The following is a 27407-nucleotide window of genomic DNA, read 5'->3' on the forward strand; positions in this document are numbered from 1 at the left end:
CAATCAAATGTAAATTGCTACTATAATTATTGCAACATTTATTTGGAATTGCTACAGATATTTCGGTAACATAAAGTCTTTCTCACAGAACTAAATGTCAGTCTTCTTTCAAATGTTAAAGCTCAGGAAACACAACATTCATCAGAAAAAAACAAAACAAAGAGACTTCCCAAAGCCCGTATGAAAAATAATTGTTTTCAGGAAAAATTCAACAAAGTCCTCGAAGATCAAGCAGTAATTTGTAACTTTTCAGACACTTTAGATGCCAGGCTTTACCTAATCCTGACAAGTCTTAAAGACAATACCAGGAAATCTCACTTACAGCTTTAAGAGTTTATGTGCTTTGTATTTTTCTACAGTGTCAAACACCAAAAACAGCTTTGAACAACATTAAAGTATGTTAGCCTGCGGTCAAATGGATGGAAGTGGAATCATATTTTATCGTTTTCTTTTGATGACTGGATTTGTATGCGCCACACGACTCGAGCCAGACCTGCGCCTCACAGTCCTCATTCAGGTTCTGCTCACCTATGTTTGCTTGTTTAATGCCATCAAAGACGATTACACGGGTCGGTAATGACATCGAAAATATGCATCGGAAAATGGTGCGAAATGGGATTGTTAGCCATAAATCATGACTCCCGAGATTAGCACGCTTTGCCCATAACTAATCTGGTGCTAAGTGAGGCCTGCTTCCCTGTGGCTGGAGGAAAAAGCCAAAACGTAAAACAAATAAATCAGCAGAGTGAGACATGCATTTTCCTGATACAAACTTACCCGCGAATTGTGCCTGTGAATGTGGCTATTTACAATTCAGAGAGGTGCAAAATGAATAATGCACCTCTCTCCGCAGCCGAGCATCTATTTTCACCATTTTTTTTGCAATTCTCTATTATGATTAATAAGGTTTCATTTGTACAGGAAGCAGCCAGAGTCAATAGCGCCAAGATCACACAAAGCAAGCGCTGCACATGTCTGAGAAGAGTAATAGAGGGCCTTTCCTTCAGTGTTGTGTGCGTGCAATGTTTTTTTTTTTCTTCCCACATCTCAACAGTCGGAAGCATGAAAAAGTAGACACCATTAGGGGCTTGTCAGTGTGAGATTGTATGTGACGTGCGAGGGGGTAAAGGCTCGGAGGCGCTGCGATGATGAGAAGGTCAGGAGGGGAACGTGATGGATAGTAATGCTCGCTGTGTAGGTTGCTGGCCTGGGGAAGGCGTAGGTGCAGAGGTGAGAATTTGTGCAGATAACCTGTGGACGCACATGTACAGTGGGTCAGAAGCATTCATAACCCCTCTTATTTATCCCTACGCTATTGTTAGGGCAATTCATCGAAAGCACAATCTACTCTACCTACTTTGGTCAATCTCAATAATAATGTGTTATATAATAAAGGATTTATAGATAGAGACAGGTTTCAAAGCCATTTCAGCACCTAGTTTTGGAGTTTGGAGACATTGGAAGATTTTTGTTTTTGTTTGAGCTGAGGTTTGTATAAAAGAAAGGTCTAAGTTCATGAATCAGCTACTAGTATTCATTTGATGAAACAAAAAAAACTTTGAGATAAAAAAAATAAACAACCTTTTGCCATAGTTATTGTGTTGAAGTGAGATACTGAAATCTATCAAATTATTTCATTATCATATTTTTTTTTCATCATTTGTTTTTTATTCCTCTATAGCAGATATGAGCAAAGTTTTTTGGGCCACATTGGGTTTTTGAACTTTCCACAAGGGCCAGACCAGTTGCGAATTAGTTGATTTGAGAATTGTAATTTAATGAAACAACTGCCATCGCCTAAATACATTAAAAGAGCAACACAATATCAGCAGTTATGCATGATCTTCAATGAAAACATTGGTGCTTTTCCCCCTTTTAGCCAATGTGTATCAGGCTTGGTCATGCCGGATTGAAGGGCTAGGCGGGCTACATCCGGCCCTCGGGCCTTAGATTGCCCACGCCTGCTCTAAAGCCTACCTTTCTAAAGCAGGAAAGGTACCTCTCTGTATCATGGGAAATTAATGAATTAATTCAATCTATATGAAAAAAAACAGCACAATTGGTCTGCAGTAATTGTTTAGGGTCTGAATTCTCAAGTTGCTTCATTTCAGTTTTGGAAAGGTTTTTAGTTAATGTATTATTGTACCTTAATCAGAGCAGAATTGTAATAAATAAGGAATATAAGAGGCATAAGAAGAAAAAGATAATTAAAAACGTCTGAAAATGTTCTAGTGTCACTAATTTATACGTCTCCAGACAACTTTCAAAGCTGTACCATGAGGTTTAATAAGTATAAAATAACAATTAAAGCATCCCATATATTATGCCATTTGTTCTCATTGGAATGCAGCTGAAAGGCAATTTATAACTTTTTTTGCGAACACTACCAAGCAAGGACGACTACACACAGTCAGTTACGGCCTTTACTTGAGACATGATGACAGACCACCATTCACTCCCATACCCATTGACAAAGACGTAACACGTATTGATCAAATTCATTGACACTCTTTGGACGGGGGGGGGCCTGCAGAAGCTTCCAGAGAGAGTCAACAGTACTAGAAAGTGTGAGGTTCCAGTCCTTTTAAATCGATTCTGCAACATTTGAAGGAGAAGAAAAGTAGATATAGATCGTTACATTGGCAATATGTTTGTTCTCGTCAGGTCTGGGCGATATAACGATATTTAAGATATATCGATATATTTTTAAATGAGACATGGAATTAGACCATATCGCATATATCGATGTAGTTCGAATTTGCGCGGTAATTCTTGCTTCAGAGCAGTGGCAATATCGTGACCTCCCACAGAGTATCTCTGAAGCCGGATGCCGCTGACAGGCAGGTGTTTCTTGCACAAAATCTTTAAATGAAGGAGGACGCGCTCGTCTGTCTTATAATGTCTTCCTCAAGACAGCACTACTGTTTATCGGGCTTAAGGCTGTAATAAAGATTAAATTAAAAAAGAACATGTTTATTGAGTTGATATTTTTTTTCATGGGCAACTGGTTGAGACTGTTCAGATTATGGGTGGGCGATATGACAAAAATAGAATATCACGATTTTTGAACTCCCGACTTCGATTTTATCACGATTTTTTATAGCAACAAAAATAACTTAAATTGCACACTGAAGAAAAAAAGATTGAATGAATATAGTAATTTATTCTACTTTGTGATAATCAACACAGCAAAAATAGACTTAGAACTAACTCTATACATTAAAAAAACAATAAAACTCTAGACAATAAAAGTAAAACAGTAACACTAAGTAAAAGCTTGTTATTGTCTGTTGCTGTTTGGCTTCTTTTCTGAGACGTCTCTCGCATGATGTCAAACTGCTGTGATGTGACGCTCTGTCGCTGTCTGACCCTTTCACAATAAGAGTCTTACTAAAGCGCTAACTTTCGTTACCATAAGTTATAACTTGAACAAATTCACCAAAGTTAGTCTTATATTTTCAAAGACACAGATAAACAGCGCATTTGTGAACCGGGTCCAGGGTTTAAATTAAACAAATGGATGCACCGCCTGACAGAACTGTATGGACGAAGGACACACTCGCTTCTTCGCACATGTGCCAGGTAAATAAAATAAACACACGCTGCGATCTACACAGAGCAGCGGCGTTAAGGGGGAAAGACACTGGCATAAATACCGCTGAAATAGAGACAGAACGCTGGGTTTAAAGCTAGATTGAGGAGCCTGGTCGTGTATGCGCACTGTAGAGGAGCGGCTTGCTGCTAAACGCTCACATTAGCGTCCGTCATTGCGTAGCAGGGTGGGTTTGCTTCACTGACCATGAAAAGACTGTGCTAAACGAGCAGCAGAAAGAAAGTTTGGATCGAGCGAGATGTGGAGGTTACGCTTAGAGAAGAAAACAAAAAAAGATAATCACGAGCTAAAAGCTCGATGGCCACAGCTAGAGGAATGAGTTCGCAAATAATAGCTTGAAAAACGTGCTGCCGGGAGAGGCTTGTCAGCGGCAGCCTCCGTGCCCAGGTCGTTGCCAGGGCGATTGTTCAGAAGTGACGCAGAGAATGAAGATTTCAATGGATTTAGTGATTGAGAGTGAGATCGAGAGTTTGGTATGTTCTTTATGCTATAGTCATTTGAACTGTTTATGTGACGTTAACATACCAGACAACTACTTAGTCGTTGTTTATGCTTCGTGTAGCTAACCATCAATGTGTTATGCTAGCATACCGTATGCTTATTTTTCAGCCTGCTGTTTATTTCTTCATTAGGCATTTTTTGGCAAGTGCATCTTATACTCTGGAGCGAATTATAGTCCAGACGTACGGTAAATTAACAAAAACGGGTAATCTCAAGCTGATGTTTAAAAAAGTTTATCTTAAAGTGGGCACTTTATTGTTTTATCTCTTTATATATAAAAATGCTGCCCTCAGAAAAAGATTGACCTATTTTAGAGGCTATTTTTATTTAAGTGTGCACCTTACGGAGCTTTGTTATACAGTATTTATGCTTACATTTTATAGTGATTTTTCAATAAAACTACTTGTATTTGGCTTTGACTTTGAGCTCTGACTTTGAGATATATATCGAACATCGATATTCAAATTAATGTAATTATTAAATATTAAATATATCGGGATATGACTTTTGGTCCATGTTGCCCAGTCCAAGTTCAGGTGATTAAGAATCACCTTTATAGTGAAAACTGACACCCCGGGTTCACTAAGAGATTGAAATGTGACTGGCCCGGGAATAGAACCTCCTTGCTGAGCAGGCACAATGAGTTCTGTCTCTTAGTCGTCACATTTAAGTTAGTTTATCAGCATGTGCTAAAAAGTTTGTGATGATTTCAAAAGATTGGAACAGATGCTAAAGAATTTCAATAAGAAACACTACCAGACCTGTGCGATTTCCATAGAGGAAAACTTTGTGCTTTACAATGTACAATTGTGGACGTAGGCATCGCGTCTGTGTGCTCCCAGTGACTCATCTTGTTCTTCCATTTTCCCTGGGTAATGTAATGTGTGAGTGCTTCTGTCTGTCTGATGTTCATGATGCATTCTCTTAAGGTTGTACTTGCAGATGGTGCGTGGCCGACACCTCGCCGTCTTCTGTGTACACTAAACGGTTTTGTTTCAACCCTTTTTGGCTCGGCTCATTCTGGTAGGAGGTGTATGTTTATATCCCTTATGCCCGTAATGGTGTGTGTGTGCGTTTTACAAAGTAGTACCACGGCTCTTGTTAAATGAAGTTTGAGCTCAGTGATTCGTCTCAGCGGTGTGGAGGCAGCTAAAAGAGCGTTTTCACATCATTAAAATAAAAAGCTGGTTTAATAATACAAACAGGCTCCGAGTCTTTACTGCTCCAACCCCCCCGTGAGTCGGCAGTATTTTCCGCATTGTCTCCATGTACCCATTGAGCTTAACCTACTGAACGCATCCTTGTTCGCTCAAGCATAAATCAAATTCTCTGCTACAGAAAGAGCTGTTATTTTGATGAAAATGCCCACTTACTTGACAAGTAACTAATGCAGCAGATGGAGAAAGGACGTGTCTAAAATGAGAACGATGATGATCTGCATTGGCTGCATGTAAGCGGCGAGGTGAGCAATGACATCGTCGTGACAGAAATTTGAAGGTTAACATTAGTCACTCTCCCGTCATTAGTGTCAACGCGAAACAACAGAAATGACTTTTTGAACCGGTTTGTCTTTGCTTAAAGTTCCTTGTCCTGAGAGCTTGAGAGGAAATAGAGGGGAGACGCTGCCCGGCTTCCTAATTTGCATTTTTTTTTTTGCTCTGAATAAATGCGGCCAATCTTCCAGAGCTCCCTGTGTTTGTCTAATTGTTTTCTCGCTATTGGCTGCACAAGCTGGTTCATGCGTTTTGGCTTGTACCAGAAGTGGAAAGATGGTATTTAGATTACACAACCAATCCAAGAGCATCCTCTAAAAAGAAACTGAATATCAGGTCCAAATCTGATATGCAAAAAAAAAAAAAGGAGAAAAAAAATCATTTCATAAAGCAAAGTTGGAGATAAATAGATGTGAAAAAAGGACTCAAGGCTGTCTGCAACGCGATCGCATCTCATCGGAAAAGAGCCAATCCAAAAAACACGGAGAACTCGAGCAGGCCGACAAGCCAACGCTGGCAATTAACAGGCAGCAGCAGTCAAAAGGAGCAGCGTTTCACTCAAACTCAAACCCAAACCCTGACTTGTATTATGTTCCAGTGTTGAATGCCATTTGCACTTGACCTCATTGGAGATTCATTTGGTGGGTTTCATATTAAAAGATACTCAATGCAGATACGACCCGCCCGCTACCACACAAATGACTAAACAATACTTTTTCATTCAAGCCAAATTTGGAAATTCAGCCTGCCACGTCGAGACAGCAACAAACAATTGATGCTGATTATTGACAAAACATGACTTTTGGGGTATAGCTGCCAATCAGGCTTGTTCGATTTCCTGTCAGTGTTTTCTGGCATAAATAATGGTGGCTCCATGGTTGGCAGAAGGGTATGATTCTTGGAGGAGCACTGGCCCCTGCCAAAGTGAACAGACAATAAAAGCACCACAAACCCAAGCTCAATAAACCTGGCAACCGAATGCCATTGTATATCATATAATGGATACATATTTGTGTTGAGGACTACTGTATGTAGAGCTGCACCATTTTGACAAAAACGCTAATTTTTCTGAAAGATATTGTGATTCAATTTGTGGTTTTAATATTTTATATATAGTTTGTGTTTTATTTTTCACCGTTGAGCTGCACATAAACTTCTAAAACTACTGTTTAACATCATGGTAATCATTCATTACATTTCAGCTTCATGCAGCAACTAGATACAAATCTGCAAGAGACAGCAGAGAGGCATTTTAAGGAGTTGTCAGAGAAACATACTTAGTTTTAATCATTCTCAAACTGGCTTGGCACTCTCCCACTCTTTCTCCCTCCCGAGTTAGCTACATAAATGGATTCTCCGAAACTACAAGCTGCAAAACACTGTTTTAAGAAAATCTGCCTCATGTTTACGTCAAAAACCTGCTGTAAAGATATTACCACTAGGCGTAGCTTTAAGGAATAGGCCACCGTTTTTACATACTGAGATATGTTCTTACCTTAGCTTTGACGAGTTCTATAGGACCTGTCTGGTCTTCCCCCGTGCCTTCTATCACGTAAACACAGCACAGACGGCGTTAGCATTTAGCCTCTCCCTCTCTCCACTATAGCTCCAAAACAGGTCAAGATAGAAGCTACCAAGCTCTTCCACGTTTTCCCTATTTAAACATGGTTACGTGAAGTGTTACACTACAAAGCATAATTACACAAAATTAAACAATGTGGATTTTCTAAGCGGATAAAAGGGGGAACTATATTGTAAGGCGTAATAATACCAGGAGTAGTTCGAAATCCACGCAGTAATCTTCACTTTACTGCGCGGTAATCTTCACTTTACTGTGCGGATGCCAAACTACTCCTGGTACTACTATGCCTTACATTATAGTTCCCCCTTTTATCCGCTTAGAAAATCCACTTTGTTTAATTTTGTGTAATTATACTTTGTAGTGTAACACTTCACGTAACCATATTTAAATAGGTCAAGATAGAAGCTACCAAGCTCTTCCACGTTTTCCCTGTTTTGGAGCTATAGTGGAGAGAGGGAGAGGCTAAATGCTAACGCCGTCTGCGCTGTGTTTACGTGACTGAAGGCACGGGGGAAGACCAGACAGGTCCTAAAGAACTCGTCAAAGCTAAGGTAAGAACATATCTCAGTATGTAAAAACGGTGGCCTATTCCTTTAATACAGTACAATGAGGCGATCGGCGCTTTTTGACCATCCCAACCCGCTCCGTGAGGAAATGGTTATTCTGTGACCCAGTCAAACCCGCAAGTCACGAGACACTCGTTACTAGTGGTGAGAATAGTTTGCTCAGCACGAGAGTTTGTGTACAGCGATTACAGAGCAGACAAACATGATTCCCCTGCAGACACTTTTGATTGGCCAACAGCCAAAGGCAGTGAGGCTCGATCATTCTGATTGATTGATTCTGAACATGTCAATGTCAACTCAAATGGCGGAGGCGCATGGCAATTTCGATTGCGATAAAGGTTAATTGTGCAGCCCTACAGTGCGGCCTACGTCAAATGACTCCGATTCATTGTTCCCCAAATCCAGTGTTCACGGCAGCGCATTTGAGCGCAGGGGCCCCGCAGCTGTGAATTTCTGTTGCATTGTTCCTTTTTGAATCGATACCGGCTGAAGAGTCAAGTACGTGGACCGAGCGCGGGAGTTTTAAAGCCGACGCGCAACGTTAGACAAATCAGCATGGAGACTCTCAGGGACGTTTAGATGCGTTTGGTGAAGGTTGTTTCAGAGCGAACAGATTAAAGGAGAAAGGACACTGCCGTTTTATGAAAACAGCAAAATCCTACAGACCTGAACAGATGTCGCTTGCTGTAGCGTGCGCCATGTGGTAAGAATAGCCTTTCTCACTAAAGCAAAGCTTACACAAACAAACCTGATGAGTTAGCACTCGCATCACGAATGAATAAAAGGCTTGTTGTCACCATTCAGTGTTCATTAACTAGCCATTATTTCAGTAAAAAAGTGATTGCATTGCTGATCCCGCATAAAAATTACCCGACGTCCCCAGGTAATTCTAATCCTGTGCGAATCGGTCTTAAGGCTGTAATAAAGATCAAGAAAACTAAATTGTCTTCAGAAAATTTGGCCCTCAAAATGCTGTGAAAAAATCCTGCCGAAAACCCTGAAATCATATCTTTGCCTCTTACAAATAAGCACAAACTGAATTAAACTGAATTATATTAGCAACGAGTCAAAGTGCTGATGAGACCAGCCATGCAAAGTTGTCAAACCAGTGGCACTGAACTAAAGAAAGCATGAACAGCCGACGATGAAGATGATGTTGTCTTTGCAAATGATAAACAGCTTAGGAGCTCATGAGTGAGTAAATCAAGGTGGCAGACTGGCAGCTCACGTTGTATATAATTGGGAGATTGTCGTAGACCTGAATTGAACATGGGACCTTCTTGATGCGAGACGAGAGGGTGTTCACCACATCAGCGAAATGTCAGGACCAGGTGAGAGGTGCACAGGAAGAACTAGGGCTGTCAGGATAATTACTATATTGACATATCGTTCAATAAATGACAGATAAACTCGATATTGTTGGCTCAGTATTGTCTGTACTTTTATTTGCATTTTCCCCCAGTTTGGTCTAATGTATTTCTAATGTAGGTTTATAGTGGGATATTTGAGGATGAAGTACTGGTGAAAAAACAAAAACATCAGATTTAATTATCCATAAACTCTTGGGTCAACAGCTATTACCAGATTAAAAATAACTAGCCCGTTGCACCACATCCTCATGTTTGTGTAGGCGTCCATCGTCAGTTGTCACCTTTTCTATGCTCAACAATGACTTTAATAACTGCTCCCGCTGTGACTAGAATAGGTACAGCCCTGGTGTGCATATATTGGTAAATGTTCAAAATGTCCTATTTGCTTGTTACTTTCGCTACTGCTGTGACTTTCCCAGCAGGCGCACGTATATAATGTGTGGCCATAATTCTTACTGTGCAGTCTATGGCTACCTGGCGTGCCTGCTGTTTGCATGCTGTGATTATGGCTTCAATTGGCTGTGTCCGAGGCTGAGAAAAGGCTATGGGTTTTTTTTTTTTGTTCCTCTTCTCCTCTGACTGTGGGCGATCGTGTTTCAATGCGTCACTGTGTGTTTGTGTTGGACCTTTCCCCTTCCCGAGAGCACGCTGGCTGCTGGTTGTAGGTGGTGTGGTGTGTGTGTGTGTGCCTCTCTCAGCAAAAGTAGACACGATCCTTTACCTGGTGCTTTTGCTGCTGCTGCTTGCTCAGATTCCGGCTGTAGGTGTTGTACTTGACGATCTCCTGGCTCATGTCGTCCACTCTGTCCATCAGCAGCTGAAGGCTCTTCTCCAGGTGGTTACTGCAAGACAAGTTGAGTCATGTTCACTTTTTTGTCGATCCTGACAGTTCAAATAAAGATGAGGACAAGGTTGGCCAAAGGGCAAGCCAAAGCAAGAAATGTATGGAACTTCTTGTCCGTGATAAAAATGTATTGGCTTAGGGCATTCTGGCATTGTCAAACATTTATAAAAGACTACTGACGTATCATAGATGAAGTCGGCAGCGCGTCATAGAAGGGGGCGTGGCCTCGCCTAGGGGGAAAACTGAATCTTTTGGGAAACGCATTTTTTCACTCTTTTTAGCCATTTTCTGGTGAAATTATCACATACAAATAAAGTCAAGTCTAAATCAGGTCCATATGGATGTTTATTCACAGCAGATTGTTCAGTGGAAGCGAAAAAACGGCAGTCGTAGCGAGCATTAGCATGATGCTGACATGAAGCATCCTGTTAGAATTCTCCGTTATTTATGTCTTTATGGGCTGTTGAACCACTTTGCTCCGCTCCATGTCTTTGTATCTTTATTTAGTATAAAACTATATTCATACTGCAGCATTTGTTAAATAGTTTTTGAATAATAAGAGAAAGGGTGTGAATGTGATGTAGGTGCAGTGCAGTATAAAAAGTGACAGAATTAACCTTTGGATTCATGACAATGTGTCAGAAGAGGAAAGTCCCAACAGAGAAACCCTGTATGAAAACATTTCTGTCGCTATTAAGAGTAAGACATTACCTCACAAAGCATTCAAATACATGGAAAGAAACATGACAAAATGGAAAGAATTTCCAATTTTCAAGCTGCCCTTTTTAGCATTAATTATTACGCTGTGCAGTCGTCTTTGTGAGGGGCATGTACAGAGAGCACATCTCATTATTGGACTGAGTCCATTTAGTCAGATTTAGCTGGATCTAGGCCAAGTATAAATGTAGATTACAAAGCTGCCTATATTTGTGGAGATAGCGTAATCAATATATTCATCACAAAATATATTATTAACAGAACAATTCAATACGAGAGCTTCATACAACTGTGCACAGCCACGCCTGTTTGGCTTTGCAATAACGTCATCTTTAAATCCACAAATGTGAAATTCCAGCCTCTTTTCATATCAAAATACGCAAATTAGATAAGAATAAAACTTATTTGCACAACTCTTGACAGAGACAAAAAAAATGTAAATCTCAAAAATGAATACAAAGGGCTCTGCATGATCAGTCTAAAAATATGTTTAAGAAAAATTGCAATAGCATGACAACTTGACTTAAGATGAAGGACCCCCCCGAGAGAACGAAACATCATAAATGCTACATTCTGCCTTGTCCCTGCTGCAGACACATCACTCATAACTATCCCGAGAAACATCCGACTTCAAACTGCACCTCCCGGGGATCCAAGGGTCCCGGGCCCACTGACCCCTCCACTTGTCCCAGAGCAGCATCAGTCTGCTCTGGTATTACATCGCTGATCCTTTTCCCCATCTCCACCGCTGCTGACAACCCCCAACACAACACAACTGTGTCTGTCTGGCTGCCTGTCCTTTCTGCCCCCCTCCCCTGAGCCTCAATCTTCTTTTATAAGTCTCTTTCAGTTGCTCCAAGTTCAACCTTCGGCGCTTCACTTTTTTTTCCCCCTCAAAGTCTGTTTCTTGCTCTAGTCCTCTCCGGATTGCTCTTTTTGACTGCCTGGTTGCTATATGTGCAGCATGTACTGAGAAAAAAAAAAAAAAGAAGAAAAAAAATGGCAGATTCTGTTTATTTAAACGACAACTGTAGCCACAAGGAGTGCCAGGGCTGTGTGGGCTTTGGCGGGGTCTGTATGTTCGCTGATGCAAGAGTCTTTTGAGTTTTGTGGCTGTTTGAAGAGACAAAATGCAACAGTTTTGTAGCTACCGAGTGCAGTCACTTCTCTCTGCTGTTGTGACATTTTTCAATTACCCATTTCATAAATCAATACGCTCCTCCCGTGGCTCTGCACATTCAAAGCTGAAATACACTTTTGCTGTCGCGAAAGATTTCTTCTCCCCTCAATTCGGCTTAAAACAAATGACATCTGCTTCAATACCTTTTGGGTTATTAGATAAATTGATGTGCTGCATTAAAATTGCTCGGGTAACTACTGAGTATAAAGTAGTGGATAAACACTGGCCATATAATGTGGGATACATACTCTGCTTTTAAATTACATTACTTTTATAAAACTAAATCAGAGTCACAGCAATGTAAAACTTTCTGAAGTTTGACAGTAAACACTGACTGGCCTGAGCATCTAAAACTTGTAGAACTACTTTCATAGCTGTAAGTGGTTTATAGACAATATAAAAGAGGACACAAGAGGTCATTTTTATCTTTAAACTACTGTAAAATGATAACAGACTGGCCTAAATCTGAATGCACAACCAGATTAAAGTAGGAGGAGTCTGGACAATCATTGAAGGTGGACATGGGTGAAATAATGTTGTGTAGTAGGTAGCAAAGGCGAGCAGTAACACAAACTGACAGCCCTGGTCCTAATTACATCAGGTAAGCATCTTGCTGCTGTCACCCACTGTACGAGCGTCAGGCCGTAATCATATTTACATGTAAACAAATGCAAATGAAAAACATATCAACACAGCGCAGGAGCTGTCGTCTTTGAATGTCAGGGGGATGAGTGTGTCACGTGACAACGCGCACATCAGTGAATTGGAAAGTAAGGCAGAAATTTGCATTCAAACAAAAAAATACATCAATTCAGAACACACACACAGAAAACTGACTGCTATAAATACATACTTAAAGATGTGGCACTTCAGTTTGAATTAATGTATTTAGTCCATGTGCAAAAAATATAACTGACCTTTAACCAGTTCAACAGACTTTCCCAAAAAAACAATAACTGATTAAATATTCTTTGTACAAACAGACCTTCTAATGTGTGGGGCGGAGACATGGTCATACGACTCAAACAATGTTTAGTAAAAGTGAACATATTGTGAACAGTGGATTCACGCTACTTGCACGTTCTCATATTTGGCCAGAAAGCTAAAGTGCCATCATGTCCACCGGAAAGGACTTGTGTGATCAATTTGCCAGCTCTTTTCCGCAGAGTCGGTGCTGCAAACATGAAAAGTGATGGCCCAGAACCAAAGCACCTCCCCACTGTGGCCCTCTGACTGTGTCAAAACTGATTCGCGCTGACGAAAGCCCATCTAAAACTATTTCATCAGCCAATATGGTGGCTAATTTGTTTGGTGGGCATTTATAAAATATGCATAGGAAATAATTTAGTCAGGGCAGGATGCTTCAAAACATCTGTGGTGTATCACATGCCGAGTGCTTATAAGCTTGTAGTGAGCTGGCAAGAGGTGCTGTTTTTCCTTCCTTGAGCTCCAGTAACATATGTCAAAATTCCCTTTCAGGAAGGATGTGCCTGCAGTGGACCAAGCTTTAATGGGTTTTAAATGACAGCCATGGGGACTAAAAGAATGTGCAGGTACCCGTTATATATTGACTTCATGCAAATGGAGATTAGCCCTTTTCCATCAAGCTGGTGCTAGTGTGGTTCTGAGCCGGTTCCAGTTTCAGAACCAGTTCTTTTGTTTTCCGCTGAAAAAAAGGCTGTCTCTTCTAAATAAGCACCGGTTTTGGAACCAGGAGAAAGCATTTTTTAGTGTTTCCAGCAATTTTAAAAGATTGAAGGTTTAATTCAGGGTTTCCGCTAGCCGGCTGCAGCCAGATTTTGGCAGGTTTGAAAAGCAAATGACAAGTAAATATAATTTCCATTGGCCAAAAAGGCCACCAAGAAAAAATCTGGAGAAAAAAAGAGTCAAATAGGCTACATCCAGTATTGTTTTTTGGGGCAGACCTAAATACTAAAAAAGTTAGTATTTTGTTGCTCAGGACAGTCCTGGGAGTTTCTCAGTGTTCAAAGCTGAGGAATTTTGAGGAATTTAGCCCATGTTTTGCTTGGTCCCTCCATAATATTACAACGGTGAAAGCACCCGAAGCCATGTTACAGGAGCGAAAGGGCATCCGGCTCGAATCCCTGGCCTGGTGTGTGCAGAAAACACACTGACAGAGCTGGAGTAAGGCAGCGATAAGGTTTACACCTGCAGTTCTCCATCGTCTCCACACGCACAACTTTAGCGCTCTTTCTATGATTAAATGTAGGAGCATTGTTGTAGTGGCCAAAATTTTAGGACCCGACCAGCCAAACTGTCCGGCAAAGAAAAAAGAAATCTAACGGAACCTCTGGTTTAGTTGGTGCTAAATTTCAGTAAAAAGGGAGAAATGGAGAGGCCAGAATGGTCTCTGTGGAACAAACTAACCGTCTTCTTGCCTCGCGCTCTTTAGCGGAGATACAGCTGAAACTATAGGGAGCAGTTAGGACTAAGCCCGTCTTTGAAGAAATCCAACAAGAAATGCTAATGGCTGGCTACAAAAGGCATGCAGACAACCTGATTAACAAACTAAACAAAAAAAATACTTATTTTTGTGAAGCCATTTGTAAAACCACAAGCAGGAGTAGTAAAATGTTATTATCCATGTTTTATGTGACAACTGACTTCCCACACATAGCACAAAGCACTTGCTCTTATGTGGAAAACCAAGTCAGTACAACACCAAACCACCACCAGCTCTGATCCAGATCAGAACCAGCCCGGAACAAGCAGCTTCCTTGGTGGAATAGCAGGATGACTGATAATATCAAAGGCTTTAGAAGGCTTTACGTTTTTTTTTATTTTTTTTTACAGTTTTTAAAATACCCTTACAAAATCTCATGCCAAAAACACTGTAACAGAGGTGGCCATATAATACTATAAATGATCAGCCATCTTCCATAAACTGACTGACACAGGTTGCTCAGCCTACACCTTTTGTCCAAAGCAGTCTAAATCATTTATTGAAAAACGCTACCAGCTACAAACACCTTGAACAAGATCTTAAACACTACACTGCGACCTGGTCACATACAGCAAAGGCTAAATTATTTAGACAGGTCAGCAAGCCTTCGATCGCCCCTGAATTACAAATCAAAAGTGCACTGAGGGACCCCTCATTGTTACAGAGTCTGTTTTATGACCAAGGCTCACAGCCTACTTTTGTTCATGACGGGCCTCTACGTATCCATATTCACACAAGGACAATGAGGGTACACTTTAAAACTGCATCGATGTGCAGGATTCAGGCTGACACTCGGTAAATTATGAGTTCAGTTGGGAGTTATTTAGCCAAGCTGCCAAAAGAACGAAAGGAGAATGCCTTCAATTCCAGTCATTTAACTTTGATGAAGCCTTTAAACTGACGGACAGGGACAATGTATGGATAAGTTCGGACATTCAAGCTCAAACGTGATGAAAAAAGATTTGTTGGAGAAAGTTGTATGGACAAAAAGAAACTGCCTTTTCTGCATTTTAGTGATTTTTTTTTCAACAACTTCTACAGCACAGCACGGACGGAACCACGGACACCCACATGATCATTTCAGTCAATCAATCAATCTTTATTTATATAGTGCTTTTCATACATTTCATGTAACACAAAGTGCTTTACAGATTTAAAAACATTCTCTCACACCCGCGTTCTCCCACAAACACATTGTCGCATTCACACTCCCCCCACCCTCCTCCCCAGAGACACACCACACAAGCACACCACACACACTCAAGGTAAAACAATGGACGCAATGGACATAGGGCTGAGGTAAGGCTGGTAAACCAGGTAAGGAAACACCGTCCAAGGAGCCGTCTGCATCGGGAGCGGCACCTCGGCTGCAGCCACAGGGCACCAACACTGGGGGCCCGGACAAGGCACGGTAGAAACTAGGGATGGTCCGATATGAAAATTTTCTGCCGATACCGATATCCGATATTTGCCTCACTGGTGTGGCCGATATCCGATATTTGCCGATATTTATTTCAACGTTAAAAATCAATAGAAAGGCTTACTCAAATGTGGTAAAGTTTGTAAATTGTTCCATTATTGGAATGTCTTATGCTTATGCCTGGGACACATCTCACACTTATATATTATTAAAAAGACCAAATGCAATGTTTGAGTGAAATGTCATTTTGTTTTTGGCTAAATATTTACTCAGACCTACTTATTATTATACTTTCACCCATGTCCTCTATTAATGGGAAACACTGACACTGGGAATATGCTAGGCTACTATTGATTGTATTTTTTTATTAAAATATGTAGCCTACCATGTTGTTTAAGCTACATGTTTTAACTTTACACAAATTTGATAAAGGACACACAGCTCTGTATGAAGCTTTGAAATTGGAAATATCATAATGTCACTTTAACAGCAACTTATATGAACTTATGAGGCCAGACTGAATATTTAGAGTTGGTTTAGAGCTGGCAAAAAGCAAACAGTAGATTTACAAGATTAGCATGAGCTTTGAACTGCTTTGTTTTCAATGATAAATGCGCGAACGATGCAAATGCATCTAATTAAATATGCGCGAAAATGCGACATGACATAACACCTCGTTTTCACGGGTCATTAACATGACAAAGGTGGGCAGAGTAAACGTCAATACAGACATCATCACTGTAGTTAGACCTAAATGATCACAGAAAGGTCATGTTTATGTGTCGTAGCCTTAAGCCTGTTAGCAGCTATGCTAGCGCTAACAAACAAAGTTATAAATCTGGCGTCAGGACGGAGAAACTTTTGCAAAACTCACCTCAGATGTAGCGACAAATAATCCATCAGAAAATGATTCCTGTTAATCCTGACTCAGAATAATGTCCATAGAGGCAGATTTAGTCCAGTTTGTTACAGCAGCAACTTGTGTCTCTGCATCTCTGTGGTGTCCAGTGTTTAAACTTAGTAAAAACATATTTTCTTTTGGAGACGTGTGAATTTATGCTGGAGGTTCTTTATTTTTAGGAGCCACTGTTTATTTGAGATAATTTGAATAAATTGTTGCCCCAGTCAGGTCAGTGCAGCCCGTCTACACCGCTGCTGCATTCAGGTGCGCTATGACATTACGGTGTAGTAAATAATTCAAAGAAAAAAAAAATATCGGCCGATATTTTCCCATATCGGACCGATACCGATATGGGAAAAAAAAAGACAAATATCGGCCGATAATATCGGCGGCGCCGATATATCGGCCATCCCTAGTAGAAACTCCACACCTCTGTCCAGACACCCACAGGACAGCACCCCAGCAGCGACAGCCAATCACCGCTCCCGCGGCAGAGGGCTCCTCCAGAGGAAACTGGAAGAGCATAAAAATTGTTAAATAAAAAAAAAAGTAAAATCGAATAATAGGATCACTAAAATAGAGAGAGGTAAAATACATGAATACAAAATAAATATTAATAACAGTTAAATATCAATTAAATTAATTATAAGGTGCTGAGATAAATAAATAGGCCTAGCAAAAATAAATATCAGTTAAAGGCTAAACTAAAAAGGTGGGTCTTGAGCCTGCTCTTAAAAACATGAACGTTCTCTGCAGCCCTGAGCTCCTCCGGCAGGTCGTTCCAGAGGCGAGGGCCATAGTATTGGAAAGACGTCTCCTTAGCTAGTAGATGCTCTAACTTATATCACGTATATAGTATAGTTGCTTCATCTATCAAGCACACTTGCTCTGTTCTACAAATAATGGCATTGGCACGCTGCTGCTTAAACTACTTTCTGAATCTGAGCGGCAGTAAAAGTTCACCTGTCACTAAAAACTTTCAGGTCACCAATGTGCGCTGTCTCGTGTGGTCTACTCGGAGATGTGTTTGGTTGGAGCCACTCTATGGCTGGATACGGGAAGTAGTTGTTCCACATTTCTCTTTTGAAGATTGTTTTGTCTCTTGCACCTATTGTATTTTCTTCCCTCTGTGTGTACCATCTGAATGTTTTTTGTTTTTTCCCCCATTGCTATAAAACAGAGGGAAGATTGTGAGGGTAGTTTATGCATTTCCCACCTGCCACTTTTTTTTAATGACTGATGTGTTGTGCTGACATTCGCTCTTGTGTCGGTTTCTTAACAGTTAAGAGTAATTAGAATGTCATCTAGAAATAAATCAAAAGATCAATAATAAGAGACACTAATATAGACTGCTTTTCAACATTGGAATTGCATAACCGTTTCAGTGCTGCCTGAGAAGGAAGCTTCACAAATGAATTTACATTCACGCAATCCATCACCAGCCTCAACATCATCATCTGTGGTAAGAACAACGCTGTTTGCTGGAGTGAAAATGCACTCACTCAGCCTTAGACATAGATGACAGTGACAAATGGTGCTTCAGATTGGGAAATGAGACAAAGGGAAAAACATTAAATAAAACCCATTATAGTTTAGTTTTTGAAGAGGTGGGAATGAGAGAAGAGGGTGGGGCTGTCAGCGGAGGATGTACGAAGACGGACACTACAATCCAATACAAGGACGGAGCCGGAGAGCCATCTGACAACTTCAGGAAACAATTTCATCCTGCCAAACATCTCATCGCAGTGAAGGAGCAGAGCTATGGGCCCGTGTTTCTGCCCTACTTTGGGACATTTCAAACACTGTCACAACTTCAGAGTCAGCCTGAACACTGTGCCGCAGCAGCACATTATTCTCGTGTCTCAGTCAGATGCTGTATAAGGTTGGTTTGCCAGGCACATGTATTCAACACGGCTTCTTTGTACATTAGAGCCCTCATTAAATTCATGGCTTACTTGTGTTGAAGGACACAGATGAGGAGAATCATAACAACCGGTGATGCGCTGCAGTACAGGAGCGAGTGACTGTGTTAGGACACCAGCAGTGCGTAAATCAGCACTTTGTGTCGTTATTGTGCTAATTTCTCACACCTGCCCCTGGGAAGCTTTTTGATTAGCAGCTTCACAGCTGTTGCTCCACTTGCAGCGGTTTATCTCCATAAATGATTGCTGATAAATTCTCCTGGGACCGACGCTGGGAGCCTCGGAGAGCTAAACGCACAACTTAAAGAGCCAAGCACAGGGTTAAGATGAGTGGATTTGTTCATATTGTGCTCATTAGTGACAGAAGACAGGTCCTCTTATTTGAAACATCTTAAAACTCAGTATTTACACAGAGGCTTCATTCAAGCTGTGCAATCAAAAGGCCTCATAATGGGGAAGACTAAATCAATATCAAATGTGGAACTTCAATGGCAAATTCACATTACATTTACAGGGGTAAATGTAATGGCGGCCGCGACACAACGATCTTTCACCAAAGAAAAAAAAAAGAGTGGTGCGCACTGAATGGGTGCTGCTGCCGGATCTTCTCTCATCGAATGCAATTTCTCCATCTGTGAGATCAATAAAGTACCATCTTATCTTATCTCAAGTTATGTCACCGCAGCTTATGAAAGTGATGTAAGTGTATAATAACCTCTAAAGGCATCATCAAATGAATCATGAAATGAGAGGGTGTGGAAAGGTACAGCAAATGACCCATGTTTGTGTATCAAGCTGCAGTATGTACACAAAAACATAAAATAATGGGCCATATTGTTGATTCCTCAGAGGATATCAACACATTGAGTGCCAAAACTTTTTTAAACGAAACTAGACACTCGAATACACCTTACGTGTGATTTTGGTAGCTCTGTGATGAACAGAAGTGAAATAAATAACGATCAAAAACTAGTAAAAAATCATGATCTGGACATTTCATATATTATTGCGTTTCTTTTCTTCTCCTTTTTTAGTCTGAGGGGGCGTGGTGTTGCGTAGCGCACAGCTGTAAACCCGGCACTTCTCTCTCGTTCTCTGGAGCGCGTTTGACAAAGCAGAGGCAGACGGCTTCCCATGGATCGAAACAGTTGAGATTTTAATATTTTTAGTTTAGTTTAGTTTAGTTTTTAAATTGTCCAAATGGGTCCAAGGACGGCTGAGAAACATCCTGTTAAAGTCTTCAATCCGAGAACCAGGCTGTTTAAATACACACACGATAAAAAGCAATCCATAACACGCAGACAACAATGTTGTCGTTGAAAATTGATTTAACATAACGTTAGTATCTGTCCATCTGTTAATCAGAAAGGAGAATGTTGCATAAAACACCCGTTATGACCCTTTCTATAAAAAAAAATCTGTGATTTTGATAAAAACTAGCCTATGCTTAGCTTAGATTTCTCAGAAACCGAGGCACATAGATTCAAACTAGAATACTGCTACAAATATCATGAAAAATGGTCTGAATTGTTGGGCACTCAACAGCTAAATCCCCAAAACAGCGCGGCACTCAATGAGTTAAGTATGTTTAGAGAATATGTTTTGATGTAGTATAAAAATAAACTATTTGTTCAGGTTTACACTAATTATAACTGAACACATTTTGAGCACAGTGCATCATATCACTTTCGTGACCAGAATGACCCTTTGTTTTTAAAAGAGTTGCCAATTATAATAAGGACTTGAACTAAAGGCTCTGTTCTATTAAAAAGAAAAAGGGGAAAATGGGCATTTATGTGTTTTTAAAGAGGTTTTGATGACCAAGCCTGGCATGTTTGTTCTGTCTTATCACACACTGTGATAAATGCGATATTAAATGCCACACTTAAAGATCTCTTGAAATGGGCTCCAGTCATGTGTGCTGTGTAAACGTTAAGTGTACATCGATGGACCTTTAGTTTCCAACTGGGTGCACTTTAGGACAGTGCAGATGGAGCAGATTAATGCTCAGGAGTTCCCTAATGTCAAATCAATTTTAATTTCGACAGAGCCTTAACTCATGTAACTGGAGAAGGCTGCCGTTTAAAAAGACATAATGATGCTTTGAAATGGGACTCCATATTATATTTTGGCAAGAACAAAGCAGTGCAACTATTCAATATCTTATTCTTTAAATGAAATTGAAATATTTGGACATTTCAACCAGATTTAGATTTTCGAACTTTCAGATCCCTTCTTGACACTCGATCTTTCACTCGATCAGTTATAACAACATATACAACATGCTTCTAAAATTGCACCAACAGAGTCAGCCTTCTACCACACAGAAGTACAGAGCATCAGAGCATTAGTGTATCTGAATGAAGGGAAGAGATTTTCCATTGGAAACTAACCGTATGCAGCAGTCTTATGAAGGCATATGAGGATACTAACCCAGGGTCTTTTGGTGATAGGGGCTTTAAAAGATCTGAAGTTCAAGGATGTAAGAGCCTCCCTGCACCAAGATATTAACACGCTCTTTCACAGAGCCACATAAGATTACTGATGTGCCATTTTGTAAACAAGACGCTTGAAAGGCAAAAAGCAGGACTTAAATATGGAAATAAAAAGGCCTAGACGAAAAAGTCTGTGCATAGTTTGAATGTTTAGGGACAACTAAAGCCTTTGGTGCATCGCCATGGTTAGATTAGGAAATTTACTACTGAATTTGAAGGTCAGGACTTTTTTTAAAGGGGACAAATGATAAAACTGCGCATTTTCACTGAACAGCATGCCACACAGACATATCTTGTAAAGCGTGTGTGAGTCCCCAGAGAAAGAGCTCGTCTCAAATAGCCGATACAGATAGCAAAAAGGAAAAAAAGATGGTCTCACCTGCTGGAAAGGTTGAGCAGCTCGTGTTTGTCGCTGACGGTGGACTTGTCCTCCAGCTCCCACATCAGGACGTTGATGAGGTGAGAGTTTTTGATCACAATGGGCACTTCCTCAAACATGTGCTCGAAGCCGATGTTGGCCTTCTTCAAACTGCAAAGACAGAAGAAATGTTTAAACAATATACATTATGACATAAGGTATACTTTGTCCCCTTTGGGAAGAGGAGCTGGGGGGATCCACCTGCAGATCAACAGCTAGGTTTGGTCAGAACTGGTCAGTTTGGTCAAGCGAGGCTTATTAAGATTACACTAACACAAAACCTATATTGCTTTTAAAAATAACCAATTCCATGTATCTGTGTGGAATCCTCTCTATTCTGCTCAGAAATATATATTGACATGTCTTTTTTCATAAACTGAACACTGCAATTACAGAAGTGAATAGGAGACACAATTCCGCTTTCGGCATTTGACATGAGGACATTGTTTGCGTGGAAGCCAGTATTAAGTCAATTTCTAAGAAAAAACATTCCCACTGCTGGCACTCATACTTATGTCTACAATGAGAAAAGCGCAGAGCCTTGTGTGTGATAATGGCGGCGCTTACGAGGCAGGATTGGGTAGCTAGTGTATCGGATTTTATCATCTGAACCCATAAAATAGAATGTCCATATTACATGCAAAGCACAACCTAAAGCCTGGAAAACCCTAAATGACTTTTTTATGGTCTCGATTGAAAGCATCAAATGTTTTTTAAAGACTTTTTCATCTAACATCAGGAGCCAAAAGCTGCATCCTTGCCACGGACCTTTTAACACAAAATGAAACTTCAAACTTGGCTTAATGTCTCGCATAAATCCAGTTGCATTGACTGACTTTCTCCTGCGCCGCCACTCGTGCACTAATGTCTGCAGCTGTACTAGATGGGTCGGCGATCAATATGTCCGCCGCATTAATCCACCGTACTGTACCACAAAGATATTTATATTTTTCTTGTCTGTGTGATAGATGGAAGTGTGTCGCTTCATTTGGCTACTAATGTAATTCTTAAAATGTTTTCAATTGCAACTGTGGCAAGGTGTAGGGATTGAGTTGTGCAGCTAATGGGCAATGCTGCCTAAAGGTGCAAGTAATTAGGTTGCTTTCAACAGCATGCAGAGCAGAAGTCAGTCAGTCGAAATACAAACAGTTTACATACACCGTATCGACACAATTATTCAGTAAGTACTTCCTGAAGATGATGACCTTTCCGCATGCCAGAATACTGATGGAATAAGTCAAATAAGGGGAGAATGGAAGGACAGCATATTTTAGGCAGGACAAATTGTTCAACCTTACTAGACTTTTGGCAAGCGTAATGCCGTGCTCTTTCCAAGTCGAGTCCCGCCGGACAGACCCAAAGGTTGACTGGACGGGCACAGTAAATTGGTGCTCATATTGTGTGTTGAAGTGGCGCCCCCTGACCATTGCCTCCGTAGCCCGGCGGACTTGAGGGAGACCAGTTCAAAGCGAATGAGGCCTATTCAAGATTCATCTAGGTATGCCTTTCATTTCCAAAAGGTGCACAATATATGCACACTTATGTAACATCAAATATAGCCAACATGAAAGGAAAGGCTTTCCGGCACGTTTTAGGGAAAAGAAAAAAAAAAGCTTTTGAAGTTTTGTGGAATCCTGAAAATTATAGCATTGGGGAAATTGTCGTAATGTGGCGATATTGTTCTTTCCTGCCCAGAGCAGCCCTCGTTCCATTATGAGCTTATTGGGAACAGTGACAGCTGCAGATCATAGCCATAATAAATCATAGGGACTGATCAAAAGCTGGCAACTCTGGGCCAAATGGTTGGTCAATAACAGCGTCACCAGAGCAGGTGAATGTGCACAGCGAGTTGAGAGGGGAAACGACAAACCCCAAACTGCTACTTTCAACTCACTCTCATTAGATGGTCAAAAATGTACCGTTTGATGGGACAGTAATCTGATTCTTCACCCCAGGGTGTATGTGCGGTACATATCCCCTCGCCACTTTATTTATGCATGCGAGAGTTTGTGCAGCGCCTAAACTGCCTCGAAAATGGCCCCCCTCATTACAGTAATTTTTAACCGCAATTTAAAAGCAATTACGATAAGCCTCGGGGTCACAAACAGCATAAACATGGTACATTTGTTTGACGGGCAAGGGCACGCTGATAAATCATCTATAGCAGCATCCTTCTCCAACTGCTACTAAATACCTTCCCCCGTGGAAGCGCCAGACTATATTTGCATCTACTGAATACGCAGCTGAGAAAATATACATTCAATATTACGCGCGGAGGAAGCCCGTGTTATAAATATGCAAAAACACATGAGTCATTTATAGTGAAGGAGCAGGTCTCATTTTCAAAGTATTACTCCAGATGATAATGAAGATTGCAGAGCACTTAGAACACTTACCCCTCAGGTGTGAAGTCTTTCTCTTTGCAGATTTCCATTAGTTTGGGAGTTAGTCTGTATGCTTTTAGGGACAGGGAGCCCTGGGCTGTCTTTATGGGGTCTAGAGGGAGAAGAGAGCAACAAGAGAGAGAGACAAAGCATTAAGAGAGGGATTGAGTGCCTCTTATTGTGTTCTTGATTAGTAATGACACAAAAACAGCAGGGCCACACTGTTAAGAGAATCTCATAAGTCACAAACCTTCTATGAGATCCTCTAAGGTCCAAAACCTTGTAGGTAATTTGAATAAAAGTAATTACAAAGCTTACGATTTCTTTTATGTTTGAGGATTAGAATTGAAACATTAAGCTCAAAACTACAACTACAACAAACACAGTTGATTACTTCAGTGACTTAAGTGTATTTTTATCACAAAATGACTCAAAAACAAATTACACATTTAAAAGGATTTTCCCGTTTCTTTGTCCCAGCAGTAAAACAAACGTCAGCCCTACCCATTGAACTATGTTATTGTTTGTTGGTCTCCATCCAATTGTTCTTTTGGCTCGCAGAACACCCATATCCATCCTTTTTTTTTTTTACACTCTGTGTACGCCAATTTCATTAAAGCCATAAGCTTTTGAGTTCAATGAAATAAACTTTTATAAGCTATTGAATAGCTTCTTCAGTGTCTTTTCTTAAAATTATATAAAATTGAACCCCTTCTAATAGAGGACTGACAAATTGAACATGACATCTCTACGAGGCACTTATCCTTCAAAGCTCCAATAGACTATTGATGTGTAGTGCAAGTGCTTCAATTTTACTTATTGAAGCTCGATGTTAACTTGTCCTTGGTAAAGCTTATGTTCCTTTAATTTCTGATTTTGTAGATCTGCCATTTCTCATAATTTTATTGTACTTGTCAAATAAAACAGCTCTGCCTTTTCAAAAGATGTAGGTTTTACTGTATTATGTATTCCCTTGTGCACACAAGCAGGTGAGCATATGGGCAGCAATGGATAAAAAAATAATATTTTCTGGGATCGTCTCGTAACAGAAGACTTCTGTGCGTATCAAACTGGTTTTGTCTGTCCGTGTGTGCCATCTGCTCCTTTGTAAACGTATGTATGCTGCATCAAAACCTCGGCGCTGTAATTGAAGGCAGCGCGTGAGCAGCCACCGAGGGCCCTGTGAGAGAGAAAGGCTTAATGTGCTCATGTCTGGGGTTTAGGTCTTGAGCGGTCAGTGTTTGCATCGTGATCTTGCTGGCTATGTGGTTTCAGATCTAATCAGCTCTTTGTACTGGGTTTTATTTAGTTTTTAAGTTGGTGACAATAAGTCAATATCCAAAACAACAATGAAGATCAAGATTTGTATTTTAGCATCTTTATCAAACAGCCACTCATTTTTTTCCTTCACATGAACACTGTTTCCAGTTTTCAGATCTCATATGTCTTACAGCTCTGACACAATAGATCTCACAAATACAGAGCATGTCATCTCTTGAGAGCAAACATGTGACATCAAAAGTGCTGATGAAGGAGACATTGCAGTGTCGCACGAGCGTCGGGAACATGCTGAGCCTCTCTGGCACTCTACATTGATTTTGTCACTTAATTGAAATGCTGCTCTTTTTACAGATTGAAAACATTTATTCCCAGTGTGGAGCATCCTTCTCTGGCAGTGTTCGTGCTCATGTCAGGAAACTAAACGCACAACTTAAAAGGGCTTTGTACCCCGGAGGCACTGGGGATGTGTCTGTTGGCCAGCTGCTGCTAATGCTTGTTACTTCAGACAGATATACGGAGGAAATACTGGCGCAGACTTGGAAAGCCAACAGGCGACAAACTATATGCTACTAGAAGTTTCACTGACTTACTCCCTTTCCCTGCAGCCCACCGTGACAAGTCATTTTCCTACCGCCAAGCCAACTCCACACAAGATTGACAATTGACAGTGGATCTTAATTCAGGCTGGCCAATACCTGTGGAGACTGACTGGTGGCAGCCAACCCTGACTGAGGAGCTCTCTCTCATTCACACAGCTATAGCAGATGGCATTAGCTTTCTTTGTAGATTTGGCAAGTGAAACTTTCCCCAGTCAGTCATGCCACTGTGCTGCTTTGTAAACAATGAGGCTGCATAGAGGAAAAGAAGCTGGATGAGCTAGGCAGAGCACGGTGGACCCGCCTCAGCAAAAAGGTCCCTGGTTTAATATTCCGTTATCATGTTCTCCATGTCTGAATGGGTTATTTACAGGTGCTTCCATTTCCATTACCACAAGATACAATTCCTTAAGGGGTAACATAACTAAACGGAATTGGCAATCAGCAGCAGTATATATGATGTGGGTTGTTTTTAGTTTGCCCTCCGTGGTTTGTGGCCTTGCAGAGATCTACAGAGGGGCAAACGTCAAATGGGCCCATCCCCAAATTCTGGAAAGCAGAAGCTTCATGTTGTTTTAGAGAGAACAGAAGTCAAATACTGTGGCAAAAAGTGAGACATAAGTTGGATTCATGACCTCTCCATCTTTTCACGTCGATGTAGGGAAACAGTTGTCATGAAGACTTTAAATGCCTTTGCATTAACAGCTTTTTCTAGTTTAGAGAGGTTATTGGTCAGAAGCCATGAACTTGCCGATTGGTCAGGTGATTGATTGAACCATTCAAATAAAATGACGAGGTAGCTCGTTACAAAAATAATCTATTTTATTACTCTGACATTAACCAAGGATAATGTCAATTTCTTTGAGGTGCTTTAATCCATTAGGCGTAGTACTATTGATCGACATTAATAGAAGCCCTTGTTGAGAATAAGAAAGGGCCGGAGTCACTGGAACGCGGTACAACGAAGACAGATCCAAGTGGTTCATGGTCAGATGGGTTAAAGCTCACTTGGTTAATCATTAATGCTTAAGAAGACGTTTTTTTTTTTTACACAGCACCTTTTACATAAATAGTCACGAAGTGCTTTACATGAGACAATTAATGTCTCATCCTGAGAGGACAACCCAGGGCCAGCCGTGATTTTTGGGAGTAGAGTACAATACAGTACAGTGTGCAACATTTTAATTTAGTTTTTTATTTTTGTCTTTTAGTCTTTAGATTTATTCAAAACATTATCTTAAATGTTCTAACTAATTCTTTTACATTTTTAAAATTCCATGTAATAAATTAAATGTAGTAAATTTTCCATTCATTGTATTGTTTTCAAAACACGTTTTATCATATTCTCTGCGTCATGGAGCTTCTCCCACATGGACAATGCACAGACATGCTCCTTTCCTCTCGATTTACCGATTGATCTACGTTCCTACCCTCACCTATGGTCTATGGGTCTTGGTAATGACAGAAGGGTTTATGGTGAGGAGCTCAGTCAACCAGGAGGAGCTTGGAGTAGAGCTGTTGCTCCTTCACGTCGAGTGCCAGCTGAGGTGGCTTGGGCATCTGTCAGAGGCCTACTGGAAGCCTCCGTTGGCATGTCCCATTGAGAGGAGGCGTCCGGGAAGACCCAGGACACACTGGAGGGACCATGTCTGAGCTGGCC

General features: G+C 40.7%; 2 protein-coding genes across 2 annotated transcripts in view; one reads left to right on the forward strand and one right to left on the reverse strand.

Annotated features, from left to right (window-relative positions):
• The window catches only part of eomesb (eomesodermin homolog b), a 383568-nt gene that overhangs the window by 345427 nt on the left and 10734 nt on the right, over nt 1–27407 (forward strand). The window lies entirely within an intron of this gene.
• The window catches only part of LOC306967226 (eukaryotic translation initiation factor 3 subunit H), a 63391-nt gene that overhangs the window by 3411 nt on the left and 32573 nt on the right, over nt 1–27407 (reverse strand). Inside the window, exons 4-6 of the mRNA XM_079562156.1 lie at nt 23883–23982; nt 21448–21597; nt 9847–9967 (exon numbers count right to left, since the gene is read on the reverse strand). Of these exons, the coding sequence (XP_079418282.1) occupies nt 9847–9967; nt 21448–21597; nt 23883–23982 (371 nt within the window). The remainder of the gene's footprint in view (nt 1–9846; nt 9968–21447; nt 21598–23882; nt 23983–27407) is intronic.

Source organism: Gobius niger (assembly GCF_951799975.1).
Source record: "Gobius niger genome assembly, chromosome: 8".
Taxonomy (NCBI): Eukaryota; Metazoa; Chordata; class Actinopteri; order Gobiiformes; family Gobiidae; genus Gobius; species Gobius niger.